The sequence below is a fragment of the Anolis sagrei genome, chromosome 3 (assembly GCF_037176765.1).
Source record: "Anolis sagrei isolate rAnoSag1 chromosome 3, rAnoSag1.mat, whole genome shotgun sequence".
Taxonomy (NCBI): Eukaryota; Metazoa; Chordata; class Lepidosauria; order Squamata; family Dactyloidae; genus Anolis; species Anolis sagrei.
Genome location: NC_090023.1, coordinates 250,359,316 through 250,383,729, shown reverse-complemented (window position 1 = coordinate 250,383,729; position 24,414 = coordinate 250,359,316). Strand labels below are relative to the sequence as shown.

Sequence of the window (24,414 nt, the reverse complement as noted above, 5' to 3'; positions counted from 1 at the left end):
AACCACTATCCTGATCTTATTCAGTGGGTTCAAGTTATGCTACTGGAAGATCTGCCCAAAATAATAATAATAATTGCATTTTGGGGGAAATATGTAAACTAGTTTATTGTTCCCAAGCAAAAGAAAGGGGAAGATGAACCATCCACTACTAAATTCCTATTCAGTGGAGCCAAAGATCAATTATATTCACTCTTCTTCTCAAAGGAAAGACATAAACAAAAGGGGAGAGGCAATCAAGCCTTGCAAAGAGGTGACTGGCAGCAGAGCTTACCTGCCCCAAAGGTGCTTTCAAGAGCGATGGAGAGAGATGTTCCAGATGTGGCTCCGCACTCAGAGCCCGCTGCTTCCTTCGCCGGCACCGCCTCAGGGATTGTTTCTGGTGCGCCTCTGCGCTGGGAATGGTTTTACTCCGCAGGCCCGCCCACTTCCCCTTCGCTCCGCCCCCTTTCTGCCTAATATGGAAAACGCCACGCCCCCTTTCTCCCGATTGGTGTATCGCTTCTCCCCTTCTTATGCTTCTTCGCGCTTTCTCTCCGCCCCTTTTTTTTCCAAATATGGGCAACGCCACGCCCCTCACTCCCTTTTGGCCTCCCCCTCCTCTCCCTTTAAGATGCTTTCTCTCCGCCCATTTTGTTCCTAATATGGGCAAAAGCCACGCCCCCTTCCTCCCTATTGGCTTAGTCTTCCTCTCCCTTTCGGATTCTACTTCTCAATGTCTCTCCGCCCACTTTCGTCCTAATATGGGCAAAAGCCACGCCCCTTACTCCCTATTGGCCTTTCCGTCCTCTCCCTTTCGGGTGCCACTTCCCAATGTCTCTCACTTCGTCTATTCTGCCTTCAATATAGAGGTAACGCCCCGCCCCTTGCTCCCTCTTGCCCCCCTCCTCTCCCTTTCGGATGCTACTTCCCAATCTCTTTCTCTCCGCCCACTTTTTCCTAATATGGTCAAAAGCCACGCCCCCTTTTTCCCTATTGTCCTCCCCCTCCTCTCCCTTTCAGATGCTACTTTGCAATGTCTCTCTCTCTCTCCGCCCACTTTCTTCCTAATATGGGCAACGCCCCGCCCCTTACTCCCTATTGCCCCCCTCCTTTTCAGATGCTACTTTCCAATCTCTCTGTCTCCGCCCACTTTCTTCCTAATATGGGCAACGCCACGCCCCTTGCTCCCTCTTGGCTCCCCCTCCTCTTCCTTTCGGATGCTATTTCAAGATGTCTCTGTCTCCGCCCACTTTCGTCCTAATATGGGCAACGCCACGCCCCTTACTCCCTATTGGGCTCCCCCTCCTCTCCCTTTCGGGTGCTGCTTCCTAATGTCTCGCTCTTCGTCTACACGCCACTTGCTCCCTATTGGGCTCCTCCTCCTCTCCCTTTCGAACGCTACTTCCCAATCTCTCTCTCTCCTAATATGGGCAACGCCACGCCCCCTTCCTCCCTATTGGTCCCCTTTCATGAGTCTCTTGCGGTCTTCGCAAAGCATCTCGGTAGTTGTAGTGTTCAAGGCGCGACTACAGGCCCCGTGGGCCCCCGCGGTCGCCGGCTAGTTCCGGACAACGCCTGGTGTGTGGTAACGACGGCGGTGGCATAGGAGAGAAGGAGGACGCTGCTACTTCCGGCCTCGGCGAAAGAGGAGCCTCGAAGGGCGGACAGGCAGGCGGGTGAGGGGAGGTGAGGCGGCCGCTGCGCGCTCTCCTTCGGTAGTAGTGGGGTCGCTGGCAGGGCCTGGCCTGCGGGGCTTCGAGGACGGGGTTGGCCCCTGGCAAGCCGACTTGAGGGCAGGCGTCGGGCCTAGTGGCTTGGCTGAGGAGAGAGACAGAGAGAGAGGGGAACGCGGTTGGTTCTTCCTAGTCCCCGAAAGAGGAGGCCCTCCTTTGCTGAGGTATCCAGCCCGAGTGGCGGGGAGGAAGGAGAGGGAATTCGGGGAGGTGGACTAGGCCTCAGCCTGGAGGTCAGGGTTCAGGAGACCCATTGGGTGACCTTGGGCGAGCCACACTCTCTCAGCCTCAAGGGCAACCCCCTCTCTGGAGAAATCTTGCCCTGTGATGGGGTGCCTTGAGGGTCACCCTAATTAAGGAACTATTGAAGCCATGGGGAGGATTATATGTATTTATACCCCCACTTTATCTCCCCCAAAGGGGACTCAAGGCAGCAAAACATAAAAGCATTTGCATAACCCAGGCATGGGCAAAATTTGGCCCTCCCTCCAGGTGTTTTGGAATTCAACTCCCATAATTCCTAGCAGCCGGTAGGCCAGGCATGGGCAAACTCCAGCCCTCCAGGTGTTTTGGACTTCAACTCCCATGATTCTTAGCAGCCAGTAGGCCAGGTATGGGCAAACTCCAGCCCTCCAGGTGTTTTGGACTTCAACTCCCATAATTCCTAGCAGACGGTAGGCCAGGCATGGGCAGACTCCAGCCCTCCAGGGGTTTTGGACTTCAACTCCCACAATTCCTAACAGCCACAGGCCCTTTCATTTTTCCCCGCAGCCGCTTAAGCCGCTTAAGCTGCTGAGGGGAAAAATGAAAGGGCCTGTGGCTGTTAGGAATTGTGGGAGTTGAAGTCCAAAACCCCTGGAGGGTCGAAGTTTGCCCATATCTGCAATAGGCTGTTAGGAATTGTGGGAATCGAAATCCAAAACACTTGCCTGGCATAGCCATTTGAAAGATACAAACATTGAAATAGTATTTTTAAATTCCCAGTTAAAAATCATCCAAACACATTCACAGTTGAAAACCACAGCAGCCGCCGTGAATTATTCTTAAGATGAGGAGAGACAGGTAAAAATGGTATTGATTGTTGTTCTTGAAGGCACACAACAACAATGGCCATAAATAAGAAATTGGTAGGTGCATTATATTGCGGAGCAGGCATGGGCAAGCTTCAGCCCTCCATCCAGGTGTTTTGGACTTCAACTCCCACAATTCCTAACAGCAGGAATTGTGGGAGTTAAAGTCCAAAACATCTGGAGGGCCGAAGTTTACCCAGAAGACCAAAGTTTGGGAACAAATGCAGTTTTGCAGCACTTTAATTGCCGCAGCCCATTGCTATGGAATCACAGGAGCTGTGGTATGATTCAAAAGACGGTCTCAAAGCTAACTTTAAAAAATGTGGTATAAACACATTTTGATTCTTATGCAGACGTGATGTTTTGGAGGAGAGACAGGTCAAAATGGTATTGGTTATTGTTATTGAACTTACACAACAACAACAATGGCAATAAAGAAGAAATTGGTAGGTGCGTTACATTGAGGAGTGCATCTACACCAGGCATGGGCAAACTTCAGCCCTCCATCCAGGTGTTTTGGACTTCAACTCCTACAATTCCTAACAGCCAGTAGGCTGTTAGAAATTGTGGGAGTTGAAGTCTAAAACATCTGGAGGGCTGAAGTTTGCCCAGAAGACCAGAGTTTGGGAACAAATGCAGTGCTGCAGCCCATTGCTATGGAATCACAGGAGTTGTGGTATGATTTAAAAGCCGGTCTCAAAGCTAACTTTAAAAAAATGTGGTATAAACACAGAGAACTGGGAAGCCCTGCCACCCCAGCATTGTAACAGGAAGTCAACATTTACAAACGGTGCAATGGATTTTGAAGAGGCTGGAGTGCAGGGTGTAACAAGCCAAGAGGAAGTCGCACCCTTTGTTGTGACTGCCTTCCATCTTGAAATTGATGTCCTCATTGCGAAACGCCATGCGGATCTAGCATAGGTCTTCACAGGGCCCTTCCAGACAGGCCCTATATCCCAGGAACTGATCCCGAGTTTTCTGCTTTAAACTAGATTATATGAGTCCCTGTTGCCAGATAATCTGAGATGAGATCCCGGGATATAGAACCTGTCTGGATGGGCCCACAGTCACAGACCCACCATCAAGAATCTACCTCTGGAAGATGATCATATGCAGCCACGAGGGATTGCCTACAAGGTCTTTATCCTTCCCTAGTAAAATATACTGATGCCTGACCAAATTACAACTCCCATGATTCCATATCATAGAACCATGGCAGTCAAAGGGATTCCAAACTGCATTAATTCTGCAGTTTAAATGTGCCTAAGCATAAATTAACCAAGGAGTTTGGGGGGGTTTTTTATAAGGTGGAAAAAAAATAATGGGGATGGCAGGAGGAAGAGGTAGTAGAAGTGAGGGTTTTGTTTTCTTGGTGTTGATAGAGAAAGTCTGGCCAGAGCCAGCTGTATTTGAGGAAAAATAAGGTGCCAGTCTTAAACAGTAGACTTGGATTGCCAACAAATTCTTTGTTGCTTATAGTGGGCCCTTGGAATCTGCCAGGTTTTGGTTCTAGGACTCCCTGCGGATACCAAAAATTGTAGGTTCCTTATATAAAATGCTGTTCCTTATATATAATGGTGAAATCAAGATTTGTCTTTGGAAATAGTTGAATCCCTGATGTTGAACTCATGGATACAGAGAGACTGACTGTACTTCATTACTGTGCTTTTGCTTCCAGGGATGGGGAGTGGTGGCGTTCCGCCTCATTTGCTGAAATAATTAGGCAGGCTTCAGAGTTTTGGTTTCATTGACTTCGGTGACATTGACCATTGTTTGCTATTCTTTCTCAGGCCACAAAATGTATTGGGCCAACCCTGAGTATGGCCCACTTGGACTAAGGTTGGTTGTGGAAATGAGAATGGCATGTTCTCCCCATTCCTCTCCCTTCATCCACAAAGTGCCCTCCCTTTGCTTGGTACTGATTTGACATTTATGGCTTATGCAAATGAATGAAGCTTTTGTAACAGTATATTTTTAAAATGAGATTTCAACTGCAGGTGGTAATGGTTGATGGCTTCTGAACCCTTCTCAGGTGAGGAGGCGCACTACATCTAGGAGACTGTATTCATTATTTGTTTATTTAAACAAATAAATGATAGTATGTCAGGTTAGGTTTCAGTTCCCACATATTTTCAGTTTGTAGCCTATAGGAAAGTGTATTATATTATGCAGCATATAGGAAGAAATTCCAGGAACACATTATCTTGTGCTAAAGTCCATACACCACCTCCCCCATGTATGTTCAGACACGCATCCCAACCATGGGTCATTATGACGGGCAAAGTGCACAAACGGACCTTTGCTGTAATCCAGAATTTTTTTTAACTAGGAACAGGAAATGGATTGACTTGAGGAAAAGAAGAATAGATGGGGAATGCAACCAAGAGAATGTCATTGCATACCTTTCCTGCTTGCAAACTTTTCATATGCATTTTTATTGTCAGATATGCAAACAGAATGTAAGGCTAGATAAGCCATTGGTATGATATGGTGTGGCTTTTCTTATATGTTTAACAGTTCGGTTATTCTAATGAGGAACTTGTGTTACATTATTATTCATGGTGACTCATTTGTGAGTTGGTGGAATGGCAGTAAGAAGAATATGTACAATGGCCAAGGAACTGATTGAGGATCATGCAAGTTGATCTCAGGGACCAAATTATGTTGATTAAATCATTTTGCCAGTGAATGAGTACAGAACCTGGTGAAGAGGAGGAGGTCTTCTCTAACTTTGAAGAAGTGAGCCTCATTACTCAGATACAACCAGTCTGATCAAGTTAGGAACCTAATGGAAAGTAATATAAATGTTACTAAATAATTCAAGAAGGGTAGGATTATTATTCACCAATTGCAGACTGTTTTTCCTGACTTGAAAAGCAATACTGTTGCGGAAAAGAATAAATATAGAAACAAATTGAAGTTATGAGACTTTTAAAGTATAAAAGTAGGCATCCCATAGAAACAGGTGCTTGTGCTTCTATTTGTCTTATTACTAGCACGGAAAACTGATTACTACTGTGTAGTAGTCTTTGATACCTGGATGGGAACCAGACATGATCTGTACACTTACACCCAACCCTTAAGATATTTTTGTTAATGTAGTTGATGTGTAGCACTTTTTGCTGTATCTATTTAAGTCAGTCTCAATTTTACGTTGAGGGCAAAATTATGGGTTTTTATATAATACATGGATAAGATGAGGGTGATTCCACAGAGAGGAGAAAGTACTAGTGCTGCCTTGAGGGGAAAAGGGCAGCCATCGCCTTCATTTCCCCACCCAGGCATTCAAAAATGCTAGAAGCAGCACCACAGTACAGAGAGTATAGGTGATTGGGACTTTTTTAAAGTTACAGACTTATGTTCTTTCCTTTCACCACTCTAATGAGATATGAAGAAAGTTCCTTTAAAAAAGAAGAATTAAGAGAATACTTCCATTGACCTGTGGATAAGTTGACCCATGTTTTTTGAATTTGATTTTTGCTTATAATTTCTCAAGTATATATTTTCTCATGTGGTGTGTTTTTGTCTTAAAAACAACTGAGTATTTGAAGGAACTAGAAAAAATCCTCTTGAAATCTACTTTTGACCACATCTGATTGACATTCCAGTCATGAAAAAGACCAGTGCCAAAAGTAGATAGAGTTATAGGTGTATTTTTACCTGTATTTAGTAATATAGCAAGAATGGGTATTTTATACAGATGTACTAAATAATAACAATTCAAAGTGAAGATGGTGAGGGGGCATTAGATGGATTTTAATTGGAGGGTTCAATGTAGAGAACTTTACGGATTGAATTTGTACCATTTCATTAATTCTTGTTCACGTATAACAGTGATTCCCAACCTTTTTTTTAACCAGGGACCTCTTTGACCAGGGACCACTTTCCAACATTAGTACCAGAAGGAACGGGGCTGGTCAGCTCTGTGGAAAGGAGCAGAAATAAAATAAACGAAAAGGAAGGAGGTTCGCGAATCGGATTTTTGTTCTCACAGCCCACTGCTGGGCCATGCCTCATAGGTTGGGAACCACTGACAAAAAAGGTTTTCCTTTTTGTGGAGCCATTGTTCTCACAGTGTATCTGACACACAGAAAATGAAACTAATTGCTTTCTAATTCATTTGTAAAGCCAGTATCTTTTAAAAAAAATGGAAAATAGGTGCAGAGTCATATACTAATTAACATACAGTATTTTCATTTTTGGTCTGTTTTTACAAACAGGATTGATATCTTTATTGTTCAGGAACCTTGAAGATTCATTTTACTTTACACTTCATGTGATACACTATTTTTGATGAATAGTTACATTTCATTTTGTTGCTCCATTCTTCAGTTAATGAGTGAAATTTGTCCTTCAGTAGCTGAGATACATGAAATAGACTGCATGTATATTTTTAATTATAGAAAAGAAAAAGCTCTATAATCCTTTTGAAATGGATTATATCTTGGAAATTTCATTTTTAAAAGTAGTAATAGGACTAAACCTTAATGATATGTAAAATAGGTAGCCACAGAAAAAGGTAGAGGTATTTTTCTGGCCATTTGTAGAACTAATGCTCTTAAAGTACTAAGGACCTTGGGACTCACATGTTGCCTCATCCTGTATGGTCACAAAATTTGGGAAAGTTACCTTTTTTTGTCTAAAGCACCTAGAATTCTCTAGCCAACAAAAATAACGTTTCCGAATCATTTTTAAATTATTTTGTGTTTTTTTAAAAATTTCAGTCGAACAAGTAGAGTATTACATAACCACATATCTTCCAACCTTTTCCCAAATTTATCATAGTCTAATCAAATGTGTGCGCTAGGTGGTGAATTAGGGTTTTTTTTCCCTCTCAATCCAAATATATTTTGGCTGCTATTCTAGAAAATTCAGTGTCTCATAATTATAGGGATTCACCTAATGCAGTTTGACACCACATGAACAGCCATGGCTCAATACTATGGAATTCTGGGAATTGTAGTTGTACAAGGTTTTTAACCTCCTTTGCCAAAGAGTGCTGGTGCCTCGCTAAACTACAAATCCCAGGATTCCATAACGTGGAGCCATGACAGTTAAAGTGGTGCCAAACTACATTCATTATGCAATGTAAATGCACCCTTAAAATGTTCACATGTTGCACTGAACACATGTACTGCTTACTTGTCTTCAGCTATTTATTGAATACATGTGTGAAGGCTTATTCATGTTTACCTGGCTGTACAAAGGAACTTGCATTTCTGAAGTTTGCTCTGCTGGTAGCTGAAGAGATTACCCTCCTCATTTCTGGATTTCATTTTTATGGATTTGATTATTTGCAGATTCGATTACTGTGGTCTCTCCTAGAAATCTTGAGAGGTCTTCTAGCACAACTCTGGTCAACTTCCATCAAATTTCTAGGTCCACCAGCAAAAGGTGACCATATAACCGTAGGTGTTCTCTCAAGTTTTTAAAAAACTTTTTGTTCACTTTTTTTTCTATTTCCTCCGAGAACTTGTGCCCCTAACTCCAGTAAATATGGAGGACTGACTGCAATGCCCTTTTGCTGGCAGTAAGGAAGATATTTTAGTTTATTTTACTTCAAAGTTTCCTTGAGCTGGAAAGAGTTTAGATAATATGACTGATATATAAATTGGATATAGTTGTTTTTCCTGTTGTGTCTTTTTAAAAAAACTTCACCTCTTTAGAAATGAAACTCAAATTTACACAGCTATCAACATTCCAATGTTAAAATATTAAAAATTCTCAATGAAGCTATTCCTAGTAAAGATTTGATTCACTTTGCATTAAGGTCATTTTACAGTGAAATCTTATGCTACTTACTCAAAAGTGACTCCTGGTGTAACTAATAAGGGAATAGTCCCTATATTCAGAAGCTGTTGGGACATTGTGATTGAACAGAGAACTGGAAAGATCATTTGGCCTGTCACTGTGTAGAAATCTGTACATGAACATTATTACATTCACTGAAGGTGAGAATGGAAGGAATATCTTTTTTCAGCTAGGAAGCAGTGTGTAAATGTCTTCAGTATAATATTTATTATTTATTTATTTATTTATTACTTGCACTTATTAACCGCCGCTCTCAGCCCTAGGGCGATTCGTGGCGGTGTACAAAAACATAGAAAAGACAATTTACAATAAGTCAAGACAGCAAAACAACATTCTACTACTACATAACATCTACTTATACTAAAAATCCGCTTCGTCTTATCATGGGGTCATAATCAATCTCATAGTCGTAGTCCATTCCGGTCATCATTTCCAATAACATAGCACTCAGTTGAAGGCCATCTTGAAAAGCCATGTTTTCAGGCCCTTACGAAAGGCCATGAGGGAGGGCGCCTGTCTAACTTCCGCAGGGAGGGAGTTCCACAGCTGGGGGGCCACCACCGAGAAGGCCCGCTCTCTCGTCCCCGCCAGGCGTGCCTGTGAGGCAGGCGGGACCGAGAGAAGGGCCTCCCCAGATGATCTCAAGGTCCTCGTGGGCTCGTAGGCTGAGATGCGGTCTGCAAGGTATTTTGGGCCGGAACCGTTTAGGGCTTTGTAGGATAACACCAGCACCTTACATTGGGCCCGGTAGCAAATCGGCAGCCAGTGGAGCTGGGACAACAAGGGCGTTGTATGCTCCCTGCGTCCTGCTCCTGTTAACAACATGGCTGCCGCGCGCTGGACTAGCTGAAGCTTCCGGGCCGTCTTCAAGGGCAGCCCCAATATCCTTTCACATATTATAGATCATGAATAGATCAAATACATCACTAGACTTTAATAAAAATACTAGATCTATTTATGTGGTTTCCTTTTGAAAATAGTTTAATAGTAACTTGTATATGTCTTTATGCATCATTCAGAAAGGTTACTAAATAAATAATGTATCACAGATATCCTTCCGGTACTGTACAGAGCACATGTTTGTTAGAAAACTGTTTTCCTTTAAAATATGTAACTTTGTTTCCAACCTTTGCAGTTCACAAGATTTTTTTTTAAAAGATCAAGGTAGCTTAGTATAAACATGCATGTTGGATACACATGTTTACCATAAGATCACTAGACACCTAGAGAATTAACTCCTTTTTTGTGTCACTGTTAAAAGGTGCTCGGGTTTTAACAAACCACAAGTGTAGACTTTCGCAAAATCAGCTGATGAGAATGCTTTTCCGTATTCCCTTTCTTTTCTTGCTGCATACTAAAATGCATTACTATTAAGTAGGTTTCATAGAGAGAGACCGGCCACCATTTGCAATGGGTAGGTAATCTCTTAAACTGTACAAATGAAGACAAACATCTTGAACTTTGTTTAGAACGAAATGCTGACAGCCTTTCTTCAAAATTATCCTGTACAGTATCTGTAAATGTCTCCACAGCCAAGCTAATTGTATAAGATCTATGTCAATGACCACAACTGTCCTTAAAACAGTTGTGTATGATTTATTATTATTATTATTACTATCCTTCTCATCAACATTTGTTTATATAGCACTGTCAAGATTACATGTCACTTTACAAAATAAGAAAAAAGCGAAATTTGCCGAAGGCATAGCGTGTAAAATTACAAACACATAAAGGGAGGATGGATAACAAATCACAAAACTATATAATATGATTGCAAAATAAATCATCCATATAAAATGCAAATAAAAAACACAATGTCATACAAAGGAAACTGACAATACAATTAACCATTGCTTGCTTACTTACTTAGGTGATCCCTCCAGGGTGGGTCTGTAGGTGACTATGGAGCCCTATTCTTGATCTGCATCATCTCCCGCAGTGAGGGCATTGGTTTCCAAGTGGAAGGCGGTCCAGGTCGGGGTTGGCTTGACGCGTCTTCCTCTTGGCATGTTTCTCTCTTTCTCCCTCCATTTGCGCCTCTTCAAATTCTGCAATGCTGCTGGTCACAGCTGACCTCCAGCTGGAGTGCTCAAGGGCCAGGGCTTCCCAGTTCTCAGTGTCTATGCCAGAGTTTTTAAGGTTGGCTTTGAGCCCATCTTTAAATCTCTTTTCCTGCCCGCCAACATTCCGTTTTCTATTCTTGAATTCGGAGTAGAGCAACTGTTTTGGGAGACAGTGGTCAGGCATGCGAACAGCGTGGCTGGTCTAGCGGAGATGATGGTGGAGGACCATCGCTTCAATGCTGGTGGTCTTTGCTTCTTCCAGCACGATGACATTTGTCTGCTTGTCTTCCCAAGAGATTTGCAGGATTTTCCGGAGGCAGTGCTGATAGAATCGTTCCAGGAGTTGCATGTGACGTCTGTAGACCATGTTTTGCAAGCATATAGCAGGGTTGGGAGGACAATAGCTTTATAAACAAGCATCTTGGTATCCGTACGGATGTCCCGGTCCTCAAATACTCTGCTTCATTCGGAAAAATGCTGCACTCGCAGAGCTCAGGCGGTGTTGTATTTCGGTGTCAATGTTGACTTCGGTGAGAGGTAGCTGCCAAGATAGCTGAAATGGTCAGCATTTTCTAATGTTACACCATTAAGCTGTATCTCTGGCATTAGAGAGGGATTGGCTGGTGATCATTGGAAGAGCACTTTGGTTTTCTCGATGTTCAATGACAGGCCGAGCTTCTCGTATGCTTCTGCGAAGGTGTTTAGAGTGACTTGTAGGTCTTCTTCTGAATGCGCACAGACGACATTGTCATCAGCAGACTGGAGTTCTATAACAGATGTTGTTGTGACCTTGGTTTTGGCTTTCAGTCTGCTGAGGTTAAATAGCTTGCCATCTGTCCGATAGATGATTTCCACTCCGGTGGGAAGCTTCCCGTCAACAAGATGAAGTATCATAGCGATGAAGATGGAGAAAAAAAGTTGTGGCAATAACACATCCCTCTTTGACACCCAATTTCACCTTAAATGGGTCACTTTGGGAGCCATTGCTATCCAAGATTGTTGCCATCATGTCATCATGGAGGAGCCGCAGGATGTTCACAAATTTGTTAGGGCACCCAAATTTGGAGGATGGTCCAGAGAACACTGCACAAGACTGGCAAACATCAAACTAAAGTCCCAAATTTGTATTTTTTAAAAAAAAAATCCTCTTCAATTGAAATTCAAAAACAGTGACGGAAACCGCCAATTTTCAGAAGGCAATTCCAGCAATATGGGGCAGTATGTGAGAAGAAGCCAAGTTATAGAAGATATCCCTCATTAGATGAGGAGCCTAGAATTCCTTTAAATCTTGAGTCGGCTAGTAAAAAGAAATCGGTACGGAAAGATAAGGGAACTTGGTTATGTTGGGGTTTAAATGCTGACAAATTTTGCCTGGATGGCAACCAATGGAAAGATATCAAAAGTGGGGTTAGATGATCAAAACAATGGTTCAAAAAGATAATCTTAGCAGCAGTGTTGAATGTTCATATTGGAAGGCTGTTCTGTTCATTTGTAAGTGTAGAATGAAGTTGGCTCAGTGGACATTGGAGCTTCGCTTTTTTCAAATCCCAGTTCAGCACACTCTGGCTATTTCTTGATTTTAAAGTGGGTAGGTTTGTTACCCCAAAAGAACTTCCAAGATTCTGAAGAAATTATTTGTACTCTTCTTTTATGTGAACCTGTTATATAAATTGGTCTTTGATTTGGTTTGATTTGACAGTAGTCATCATGGATGTTGAAGCTAGGTGTTCTGTGACTTTGATAAGACAGTGCATTTGGAGCTAGTTAAATAAGGAAACATCCTCATTTTTTGTAGTTGAACTGAAATGTAAAACCAATGTATTTTCTCTCAAAAAAGAAGCATAGGTGACAGCTTATAGTGTAGGTTTTTGGGAGAACTTTGAGCCATTACATTGGAGCAAGACTGTATATATGAATCCCATATGAATTGAAAATATTGAACAGAATGACGTGGACTTGCTCTCAGGAACCTATATCCCTCCTTCCACTTTGAGGCAAGTTTTTAAAGTCCTAGATAGTAAAGAAATTAAAAAAAAACACACCAGTTAACAAGTTAATTTCATTTGCCAGCCAAGTGAGATGAAATAGCCCAAAGGAAACTTCTGAAATAGACAAAATTCTCATCGAGGATTGACGGTATAGTGTGACTTTTCAAGAGCCTTCTGTATGTTCCTGCAAATATATGCTGTTGTCAGGTGTGATCCTTGACCTCATTGATTTCTTCGCGTGGCTCTGTGTAGACGATCAGATCTATTTAAACATTGGGATGAACATAATCCCGGACATGCTTGAGAGTATTAGTGTCTGTTTCTAGGACTAAAGGCGTTATTTCAACTTGTAGGAGTTGCAATTCAGTCTGAAAAATGAAGATTCTAAACACCTTGGATTTGGAAATACCTTGCTTCTAATTAGTGCTAATATTAAATCTTCTGTTGTTATTTCTAAAAGGGAATGGAAAGGTACTTTAAAGTGTTACAATTAATTTTAGAAAACAGCTAGATTAGATTGGAGATGATCACTGAGTAATCCTATGTTGTCCATCTTTTTCAGCTGCTTTTAAAATGTTCCAGTTTCTCTTTCATCTTCAAACATCCTGCTCTTAGTCATCTTGTAAGCGCAAGGGAGAGAGCCCTCTGCTCTGTGGCCCCCCGACTCTGGAACTCATTGCCCAGTGAGATTAGGAAGGCCCCCACCTTAGAAATTTTCAAGAGGGATCTCAAATCCTGGCTTTTCCGATGTACTTTTGGAGAGTATCATACACAGTTGCTCCCCCTCAACGGTTTTTGTCCCCAGAGTATATTTCCCCACCTGTATGAAGGTCTATATTTATGACCCTGTTCCTTTACGAGTTTCTCCCCCACAAACAATCTGCTCCATCCCTATCTCATCCTGATTTTAGTATTTTAGTTTTTATCTTGCACATGCGGCCCGCTCGTTGCTATGTTATATTATTTTATTTTACTGTGTATGATTTTGCTTTATCGTCTTTGTACTCATACGTTGTATGTATTTTACTGTGTTGTTATTGTGTTTTGGTTTTACTTTATTGTAATATGCTGTTGGGCTTGGCCTCATGTAAGCCGCCCCGAGTCCCCATTGGGGAGATGGTGGTGGGGTATGGAATAAAGATGATTATTATTATCATCATCATCATCATACTTCAGTTACTGCAAACTGAGTATAAAATGCAAAGGTAACCTGCACTCAATTCATCAGAGGAAAAAGAAGAGGAAGAGATGGACTTGCCTTTCCCAGTTGGCTCAGGCAAACTTAAACTGATGTAATCTCCTGCCTTGTGTCTTCTTCCTTATTAATAATCTTCAAAATTGTTGACTATTCTCTAAAAATGTTTGGTCACATACGCTTTAGTTGTTATCTGTGAAAGGGAATGGAATCTGGTCTTTCATAAGAGGTAGAAATAGGGACGTAATATTTGATATTTTAAAAAGTAAACTTAGATTGCACTTGTCTTACAAATTTAGACAGTTACAAGTTGCTGACAAGTGAAATAGTAGTTTCTCAGTATTATATAATCTGTTACATTGAAGTATGCTGTCACTAAATTGTGATATTAGTCTTATTATTGTGTATGTCTGATGAGAATGTTGAAAAAGTGGTATTAGTGGCATTTTCACAGTGGTTGTGAAACAGCTCTTTAGGTCTTTTTAAGTTCATTTGTTTAATGCAATGAAAGTAGATTTCTCCAGCTCACAGAGAAGTGAGGGGTGTATTTGAGCGCTAAGCAAACCTTTGACTATTTTGTGATCAGCACTTTCTGTAGCTTACTAGTAAGTGCTAAACTACAATTTTAGACAGCAATCATTGCAATATTCCTTTCTATTGCCCCTGCTTTTTTCCAAGACACCTGTTATATATTTAATGCTGACTGGCATCTAAGATTCTGAAATATTAGCACTTTTGAAGGCTCACATCCAGACACTGTATATGGGCTCACCATAATTGAGAAATTCTGTCATCCTGAATATGAAATAGGTTTCAGCCTTCCGAACATACCTGAAATTCGAAAACTGAAAAACAGTGCATTTAGGCTCACTGCATGAGCTTCCTCCTTCATGATTTTTCACTCTAGAAAAATTCCAGACCTTTGTTGTCAAGATGCTGTAAAACCTGTTGCTAGGTCTGCCAAATACCTGAAATTAATTGTTTTTAACTCAGTGCAGAATTTACTGTTAGGCATTTGAGCTATGTTAAGGTCTTGAATGGAAATTTTGCATTCTTTCTAAGAGTGAGTGTTACTTCTCAGAATACTATAGCAGTAAGTATATGAGTGGTGTATGCCTATTTGGATCGCCAGTGTGTTTGTTTGTATCTTTGCCAACTATATAGCTGCCAGCTTCTGTTTGTGTTACTCTGCCTTGCCTGCTGAGGGAATGTGTTAGAAAATTGGTCATGGTTAATTACCTTGTTGTAGTTTCCCTTAAGTTTCAGTCTGTACACTAAATTTATTGCAGTATAGCGAGTCACATTTTATCCTTCATCTTTGAAACTTGACCTCCCTTCTCCAGGAAAATGTTGCATTCCGAGTAAGGTCATTCAAAATCATACTTGCAGGTAATTGCTTGAAGAGCCGGTTGTCTGCACATCTTACATATCTTTCCTGTCTCAGCCTAGTGTTGTGACTTCCCTTGAACTCAAGAGCAAAGAGAAGCGGTCACAAAAACTCATCCATGCATTCCACCCTCATACAAAGGAGGAAACTGGTCTTCAGTTACCAAATGTAACAGTTTTCATTCTGTGGAATCATTATTTTCCCTTCCCCATCCTCCAATGACTACATTTCTGCATTTTATTTATATCCCATTCTTTCGTGTGTCAAAGTGGTTCACAAAAATGCATAACCTTTTGGCTTAATGGGGTTATTTCTTTTTATTGATGTATTTTCTTCTATTTCATGAATTAGATTTTATGTTTTAATTTTATCAGTATGTTTTTAATGGCCTTAGGTGCCATGGATGAGGAAGTGACAGAACATTGGGATATATATTCAATCAATTCAAAGTTGTTGATGTTTTCACAAACAAACGTTGTGTGCCCTCAAATGATTTCCTACCTAAGGTGACCCTATCACAGGTTTCCTTGGGGATACTCAATCCTTTGGGTAGTAATAAATGACATAAAACTTGAAGTCTTTGCATTTTGAAGTATAACAGTGTGTAAAAAGTTTTGACTTTAGAGAACAGTCTCAGTGTCAAATTTCCTGCTGAAGTACAGATACAGACCTTCTATATAATTTATATAGATTTCTACAAAGCCTTTCTGCCCGCTTATCAACTGAGAATGTGGCATCTGGCATGTGTTTGCACATTACACCACAACACTCCTAATGATGGTCAAGTTGTTTTTAGGGAAGGCTTTCCTTTACTAGCTTCCTTATACCTTTCCAGCAATCATTGCCACATATATTTGTAGTTAAAACATGAGGTCTTCTTACTTGACTTTCATAAGGACAGATCTACCCAATGGTGTTTTTGGTGTTTGTTTCCCGGTTTCTTGCCTGTGACTGCAATCTCTTTTCTGTAAATTGGTTGATCTACTTGTCACAAACAGAACTCAGGCAAAGCTTGGTCTTCTATCCCTCACTGAAGTCCTTTAGTTCTTTCAAGGTTGGATTGACAAAGTAATGTATTTTCAGGCTGCCTTGTTTTCCTTGTACTATAGGAATGACTAGTGACCTCAACATGTCTTCTCATTAGCTGTATTTTTTTTAACCATTGAGAAGGGCAATACAAATTGGCCAGTAGTAGATAGAAAATGTCACCGTGCTTGGGAATATCATTATCTTTTTGGGATGTTTTTGAAGATACCAGTTTGCGGGGAAGACAGAAATAATTTCAAGCTAACTCTTTTGAGTCGAGTCCATCAGAAGAGATACAAAGCAGATTGTACTACTTTTCATGTTGCTTTTTTCTCAATAGAAGTGTGTGGGATTGGGAGGTGAGCGGGTTTGGAGATGTGGGTATTTGCGCATTCTGATCTAGAAGATGTAAAAGTAATACCAGTAAAAGGAAATGTACCTTATCTTTCAAGTTTAGTTTGCTTCCGAGGGCCCTTCTTGTTGTGATGGCTTAGCAATTTGAGATAATTCACATTTTATTGGAATAGGGCTGTTGTGGATCCTTTTATCTTTTCCTTTCTTGTTTCCTTTTTTCCTCCTGGCCTAATATAACTTCTTTGAAGTGAGACCTCAAATGTTTGATTCATAATTCAAGTGCAATGTTGTCTTAGAACCCTGTAGCAATACTACTCAAAGTGGTAGTCCCTGGACCAGTGCTGGTCCCTGAGCCATCTGCTGCCAATCCCCGACATATTTCCATGAAATACATAATTGTATCCAGTTGGTGTGAATCCTGATAACCTCTACTGTTATACATACAATTTATGTCAAATTTGGGGAAGGGGGGAGGATATCCAATTATATTTTTATGACTTCAGGACGTTATTTCATGGTTACTTCCTCTCCACTGAAACCTGCTTTTTTTGGCCTTTGTTTTACGAGCACTGAATTGTCCTTTGAGACTCACTTTTTAAAATCCCATTGAGCTGTTTTGCGTTTCTCTAAAAATGCAAAACAGCTCAATGGGATTTTAAAAAGTAAGATTATTTGTCTTTTATTGAAACAACTCCTTCACTCTTCAGCTTTCTGTCTTACTTGTGGGCAGAGCAGACGATATATTTCAACTTAGACATGGTGAAATATCCATCTTGGATATGTGCACATCTTTAATATACTGTTAGGTAAACTTGTTAGTACACTCAGTCCTCCACATTCAAGGGGGTTAGGGATGCACAATCCTCCCAAAGGGTTTTTTTTTTTAAAAAAAAAGAATGATTCCAGTGCACAAAAACCCAAAAAATATGTTGCAGACTTCTTTCTCACCAGCAGCAATACCCTTCTTATACACCTCTTCTTCTGCTCTCACCACTTCTCCTCATCTGCCCATCAGGACACTCCGGACTCCATTGCCCATCATCCCACTACAAGCCTTGGCCTGAATTTAATGTAAGGAAGGGAACAGCTGAAGGACTTTTAAATGCAGGTCAAGGCTTGTGGTGGGATGATGGGCAATGGAGTATGGGGAAGAGAGTTTAAGACAGGATTTAAAATGTGGACGAGGCTTTTATGGGAAGGTAGGGAAGGGCTTGAGAGTCTGGAACTGTTCATAGAACAGTAGTGAAGAGATAAAGAGGAAGAAAAAAGATTTTGCCAAGAAGGTTAAGTTAGTTAATCAGAAGCTGTATAATTGGAAATAATCAAATCCACGAAAATGAAAACTGAATGTTGTGGTCAAGTTTAGGGGCCTCATCACACTTGAGCACTTTCTACTTGAAGCTACTTTAAATGCTGTGGCTCTTGCAGAATTCTGGGGCTTGTAGTTTAAGGAGTCCCAGAACTTCTCTGGATGAGCAGTTTAAAAACCCCTCCTTAAACTGCAAATTATTGATTTCTGCAGGAGGCAGTCATTGAAGAATTCTGTGCTTTGTAGATTAGAGAGGCACCTTTAAACTGCTCATCCAGAGAAGCCCTAGGTCTCCCTAAAGTACAAGCCCCAGAATTCTGCAGGAGACAGTCACAGCATTTAAAGTGGATTGAAGTGAAAATGCTCAAGTATGATGAGATCTCTATAGATGTAGGACAACTGAAGTCAATTCCAGAATAGGATTGTCTATTGAGCAAACAATACAAAAATATAAAAGGAGAATCTTGATTGAGATATTTTAAGTAGGAAGCATCTTTATTTATATGGAGGTTTGTTTTTTGGACCCAGGACTGGCCTTTGGCCCCAGTTTATCGTTTTTCTAACCCTGTCACCTTCCACAGTCTATATTTCTTTACTTTGTCCTTTATATCACTTCTTTTTATTTCTCTCTTACTTTGTCTTTGTTTTTTAAAAAAGGCAAAGACAAACATTTTGATATAATCTATTTGTTTGATTTAATCCACTGGTTAAATACTGGTTGACCAGAGCACATTAGTCACCATGTTAACAAGAATTATACTTACTAAGCTTTTCTTTTTTTAAAAAAATAATGTCATCCTTGAAAGTGTTAAAGGAGAACAGACTTTAAGTTTTTAAATATTTGCATAGTAAATGCTTAGGTGCTGATATCTGCTTTTAAGCACTTGCTTAGCACAGTTTTTCATTTACGTTGTTCATTTGGTGACTGGATTGTTTCCTTACCAGTACTTGAAATTCAGGTCCATAGTTCAGATCACTTCACCAAGTTTAAAGGGCTGGATAGGGTGGAGCACACCTCAGGCCAGATTCATTAACTTGAAATGCTATTTTCCATTGAGCTCATAGCTTCCGGCACACCCTGTATGGAAACAGAGCTTCAAAACTGTTCCAATGAAGCCTGAAGTATACATTTCAATTCCTTTTTCATAATTTATTCCAACTCAAATGTGTTAAAATAGATTTGCTATGTAGAAATAAGTATTAATTTGCATTTATAATGACATGGAACTATACTTATTACTTGCCATTTGAAATGTCTTGCTTCACTTTCCAAGCATGGCATTGTAAGTGCATGACTAAGTTCTTTACCATTGGTGAACGCTCACTATATAAATTATAAAAATAGTATTGACCTTTTAGCATTTTAATGACATCGTTTCTCATTTCTTTCCAACAAAGAAGCTCAACAGAATTGTGATGAATCCCCAAGAACTGTTTAATTACATAAAAATTGTTGGCAGAAGTGAAGTCAGTCTGAACTTTTATCATTAGGAGGTGACTGAGTGAATAGGGACAGTGCCAAACCTAATACCTAAACATTTTAGTAGTGCTTTCCCCTTCAGTTGGTAAGGACTATATTAACTCCCCCCTCTGCTATTTCTGTTTTAGGGTAATATCAAGCACGGTAATATTCAGGTACAATAAGGAAAAAAAGAAGCCCTTCATTGAATGTGGTGTCCATTGCTTCAGTAGCCTTTTCTTCACAAGTGGGTCTTTGAATGAGGATGACAATGGAAGAGATGAAGAATGAAGCAGAGACCACTTCTATGGTTTCCATGCCTCTCTATGCTGTTATGTATCCTGTCTTTAATGAGGTAATAGCCCTTCTAATTGATTTTCTGTGCAGGATTTGAGAAATGAAAGATTGCTTTCAATATCAAATAATACTAATTTATTTATAGTACTATATTTAAGTTTTATTCCATAATTCTATTCACAGTCTTGGTGTGGAGGACTGTTTCCAAGAAAGTGATACCTATAGCCATAACAGTTTGTTAGTCTTAATTTATTCCTTAATTCTAGCCATCTTTTTGAGAAGTGTAAACTCCCAAGATATTTCCCTCATTATACAATATCCTGTAAATGTGGTTATTTTTAGTTATAGTCCCAGATTTTGACAGTGGCAGTATAAAACCCAGAATATCCTTAGATTTCATCAGGCATTATAATTTAGCAGAAATGAAGTCCATTCAACATTGGAGAACATGTGTGTGTGTATGAATGGGAAGCTAAAACTTTTATTTGTAGAAGTATGAAAGGAATAGCTTTTCTCTGCTACATTTCCAGGAAACCATAGGCAAAAATATTTAAACAACCTTTATGACCATAGTACAGAACAAGCTTTTCAATCACAATAAGATTTACCTACCTTGTGGGTGGCGGATTTCCAAGACAGCTCCTACTTCCAGAAAGCACTGTGATTTCCATCAATGATGTACCTGGACCAAACTTGGTACATAGACTCCCCTCCCCCCATGACCAACAGAAAATACTGGAGGGATTTCGGTGTGGGGGGGGGGCATTGACCCTAAAATCTGGGACTTATACTTCACCCAGAGAGAATTCTCAATCCAACCAACGATAGATCTGGACACCTCCCCCCCCCCAGGCTTTATTGGCATACAACAACAAAATCACAACACAGGCATGTATAACAAGAGGAAGTCACAGATAAAAAAGAAAGCATAATTAATAGTAATTAATCTCAAGAATAAAATCAGCAACAGTCTCACAAAAGAATGCATCAGATTTGTTCAGAAGATATGAAAATTTATAACACCCTTGACATTGAGAACACTTTGAAAAACATTGAATTATTGCATTTCATCCATATAGGGTATTCAGACAAAGAATGGCGAAGTATTTCAACAAAAACCAAGTCACAAGAACAAGCCCTTTTAGAATGTTCCACGTTTTTATATCTCCCACCCAAAAGAGCTAGTACCAACAATTTATATCTTGCAGTAACCAAAGCTCTCGTCTGGGTGAGATTAATCAAAATGTGAAGATAAGTTGCCATAATTCCATGCTCGAATGGAGTTAATGATGTGGTATAGGAACAAGTTTTCTGGACCAACTTGACATGTGTACCCGATAAGCTCAACTTTGAATACTGGTGGGGTTTGGAGAGGATAGATCTTAAAAGTTGAGAGTTGTAATTCACCTACATCCAGAGAGCAGTGAAAGCCCAAACGATGATGAATCTGGACCAAACTTGGCACACATACACAACATGCCCAACTTTAAATACTGGTGGGGTTTGGGGGAAATTGACCCTGATTTTTTGGGAGTCGTAGTTTACCTACATCCAGATACCTACACCCAGAGAGCACAATGAACCAAACAGTGATGGATCTGGAATGCACTTGGCACACAGACCCAACATGGCCATCTTTGAATACTGGTGGGGTTTGGGGGGAATTGATCTTGAGTTTAGGGAGTTGTAGTTCACCTTCATCCACGGAGCACTGTGAACCCAACCAACAATGGATCTGGACCAAAAGTTGGCTCACATACCCAACATGCCCAGGTTTGAATATTGGTGTGCTTGGAACAAAAGCAGATGATTGTGGTCCCATTCTTTAAATCCAAAGCCCAACAATGAATACTTTTAATGTTTATATTTGCAAAAGATGTAACCCGGGCATTGTCAGCTAGTGTAAAATAAATCAGGATTTTATCCTACATTTCTTACACACACTAATCTATCAGGAAACCTGTTGCTAGTGCAGCCCAGGGAATCACATTATATCAATTGGACTGACATTTGATTTGTGTTAACCTACCAATCAGCAGGTAATTTAATGACCCACTTGAGTTAGGACTGGTTGATAGATCTAGACCAGTAATGTTCAACCTTTGGTCCTCCCAGTGTTTTGGACTTCAGCTCTCAAATTTTATAAGCAATGGGCAAGCTGACCAGGATTTCTGGGAGTTGGCGTCCCAAAAGCCTGGAGGACCAAAAGTCGGACATCACTGATGTAGACCTGTGTCTTTAGTAGTTCTCTGACCTAAATCTAGTTTGTTGCACAGCTATTTTTTCCTAGCAATATATTAGTCAGAGGATTAACTGTAGTCAGCAGCATGTTTCTTTAAAAATTATATGTTAAATTTATCAGAATGGCATGAGCAATACTACTGATGCCATGAACGAATTCACAAAATCATTTTACCATGTGGATATTGAGTGGAGAATTATATGATTATTTACTTTTTGTTTCAAAGGGATTATATGTATTGCACTTTAATTTCTACCTGATAGGGAAGAACTCATTGCTTATCTAAATTGGTAGAGAACACTGGAAATGAAGATTCAGAAGGCAAAGGCAAAATATGTGTTTGTAACAGTTTATTTTTTAAACTCTTCCTTGCAGCTAGAACGAGTAAATCTATCTGCAGCTCAGACATTGAGAGCAGCTTTTATTAAGGTGAGAATTATTTAAATTGTTTTATATTGTTTGTTGCCCTCAGTCACCTATGTCCTTTCCCTTTCTCACTGCAGCATTATTTCACCATGTAGAGAGAAAGTACTATCATAGCTTCGTGTCTTACATCTAGTTTATTCTGGCTTCTGTCATTGAGGGGATGAATCACTGGAACAGTATTAAGTACATAAGGTTAAACATATTCCACTAGTTTGGTTTTTTTTCCTGCTCATTGACAAGATTCACTAAGACCTGAGAAGGTTTTGCTGCCATTCTGATGGGTAATGAAGTTACCCCACTTGTTGCTAAATTCCCTGTTACTTGTGAAGTGAATCATCACCATTTATCTTTTCCTTGTAAATTATGCAGTTTTGAGCGTATGAAACAACTGTTTGAACTTACAGATATTCTTTTGTAGGCTGATTGAATTGGTTTTTGGATTATGCTTCATGCCCCTAGTATAATCTCTACTTTAAAGCATCAGCATGCAAAAAAAGAAAGTGAATGCTTCTCTGAGAAAGTATGAGAGTACAAGAAGGAAGGTTGAGTGTGCATGTGTGTGCAGCTCCGCACCTGTTGTTGTATCTGGCCTTTAAGGAATTGTCTCATCTGCTATCGGTAAAAGCTGTAAAGAAGCCTAATGACTAGGAATTTCTGGATTACAAAATACTAGTTTGAAATACTTCTAATTAAGCCATCCAGGAAAGGGAAAGTATGCTCTAGGAATAATAATAACTATTCTTATATCTTGCCTCCATCTCCCCGAAAAGACTCGGGGTGGTTTACATGGGGACCAAGCCCAATATAAACAAAGGTTACAAAGTAACACAATTAAAAAGATGTAACAGTCAACTATGTTAAAACAATCAAACCAATAAAATGTAAGACATCATAAAACAAACCAAGCAACAAACAACTAGGAAGAAATAGTTTATATTGAATAATGGAAACATTCATCCAGGAGGTCTAATAATGTGTTCTCAAGATTCATAAACCTAATGAGTGTATACCCCACTTTGTACGTAGCTGTTTCACCCATCACTCATTGCAGACAGCCATTAAAAGTCTTTTTAATTGCCGAAAGAAGCTTGTCATGCAATATAGAAGAGGGTGCAGTAGGAAGGGAGGGAAAATCAGAATTATGCTTTGGGAAGAGTTAGCCGCTTTCTTTTCTGGAATATGACTGATAAGATGGAATATTTTGTGTGGACTAAGGAAATTGCATCTTCCAAAGTCTGTTAAACCTTGCAAGATGTTGTCTTTGTAGAGACAGGTGTTCACTTGAAGACATCCCCTGGTATTTCTCTCCTCATTCTGTAGTGAAAGAGATTCAGGTCCTTGAGCCTTTATGGATTGGGGCTTCTAGTGCTATGCACCTCAGAAGGAGAAATGACTGGCCACTGCTGATCAAGGATTGGATGATTCTCCCTTGGGGCTCGGGGTAACTTATTAACTGGCATGTTAGAATTATAATTCTGTGTGAGACACAAGTGCATGAGAAAAGTGGGAGGTTTCTCCAGTTTGTAATTGGGGGAAATTAAATTCAGCATAAACAGGGGACATTCATCTTAAAAACAAACTGCAGTGACAGTTTTTGCCAGTGTTATAATATAATATAATCTTGAATTTGCATACTGTTGCTGTTCTTGAATATGTCTTTTTCCTGATTTCAAATTCCCTGTGTACTAAATAAATAAAACTTCTTTGAAATACAGGCTGAAAAAGAAAATCCAGGTCTCACACAAGACATCATCATGAAAATTTTGGAGAAAAAAAGTGTTGAAGTAAATTTTACAGAGTCTCTTCTACGCATGGCTGCTGACGATGTAGAGGGTATTTTTTCTTAATTTCTTGTGTCAATGGTGGGGTGGGATGTGGCAGGTGAACTGCATGTATCTCACTAAGGCCATTTTTGTATGCCCCGCTAATTTAAAAAATGGGCAGCTCTCTCAAATGTTCCTAAACGGTCTCTAAATGAGATGGGCGTGTTTCACCACATGGCGAAGGCTTATGCCATTTCATGCCCAAGAGAGTCCATATCTGAAAAACTAAAATGGCCCAAGGAGCAAAACTGT

At 40.2% G+C, this 24,414-nt stretch overlaps 2 protein-coding genes across 4 annotated transcripts in view; one reads left to right on the top strand and one right to left on the bottom strand.

The window, feature by feature from the left end:
• Window positions 1-398, bottom strand: part of SERPINI1 (serpin family I member 1) — a 118,344-nt gene extending 117,946 nt beyond the window's left edge. The window contains exon 1 of the mRNA XM_060767572.2: window positions 272-398. The gene's annotated coding sequence lies outside the window, so the exon portion shown is untranslated. The remainder of the gene's footprint in view (window positions 1-271) is intronic.
• A 1,087-nt stretch (window positions 399-1,485) lies between these two features.
• PDCD10 (programmed cell death 10) overlaps window positions 1,486-24,414 on the top strand; it is a 35,547-nt gene continuing 12,618 nt past the window's right edge. Inside the window, exons 1-4 of one of the 3 annotated variants that reach the window (XM_060767575.2) lie at window positions 1,486-1,655; window positions 19,524-19,729; window positions 22,289-22,342; window positions 24,055-24,172. In XM_060767575.2, coding sequence (XP_060623558.1) covers window positions 19,634-19,729; window positions 22,289-22,342; window positions 24,055-24,172 — 268 coding nt within the window. In that variant the 5' untranslated portion in view covers window positions 1,486-1,655; window positions 19,524-19,633. Of the gene's footprint in view, window positions 1,666-1,714; window positions 1,877-19,523; window positions 19,730-22,288; window positions 22,343-24,054; window positions 24,173-24,414 lie in introns of those variants that run through there. The other 2 variants (XM_060767574.2, XM_067466031.1) reach the window with 2 other exon arrangements.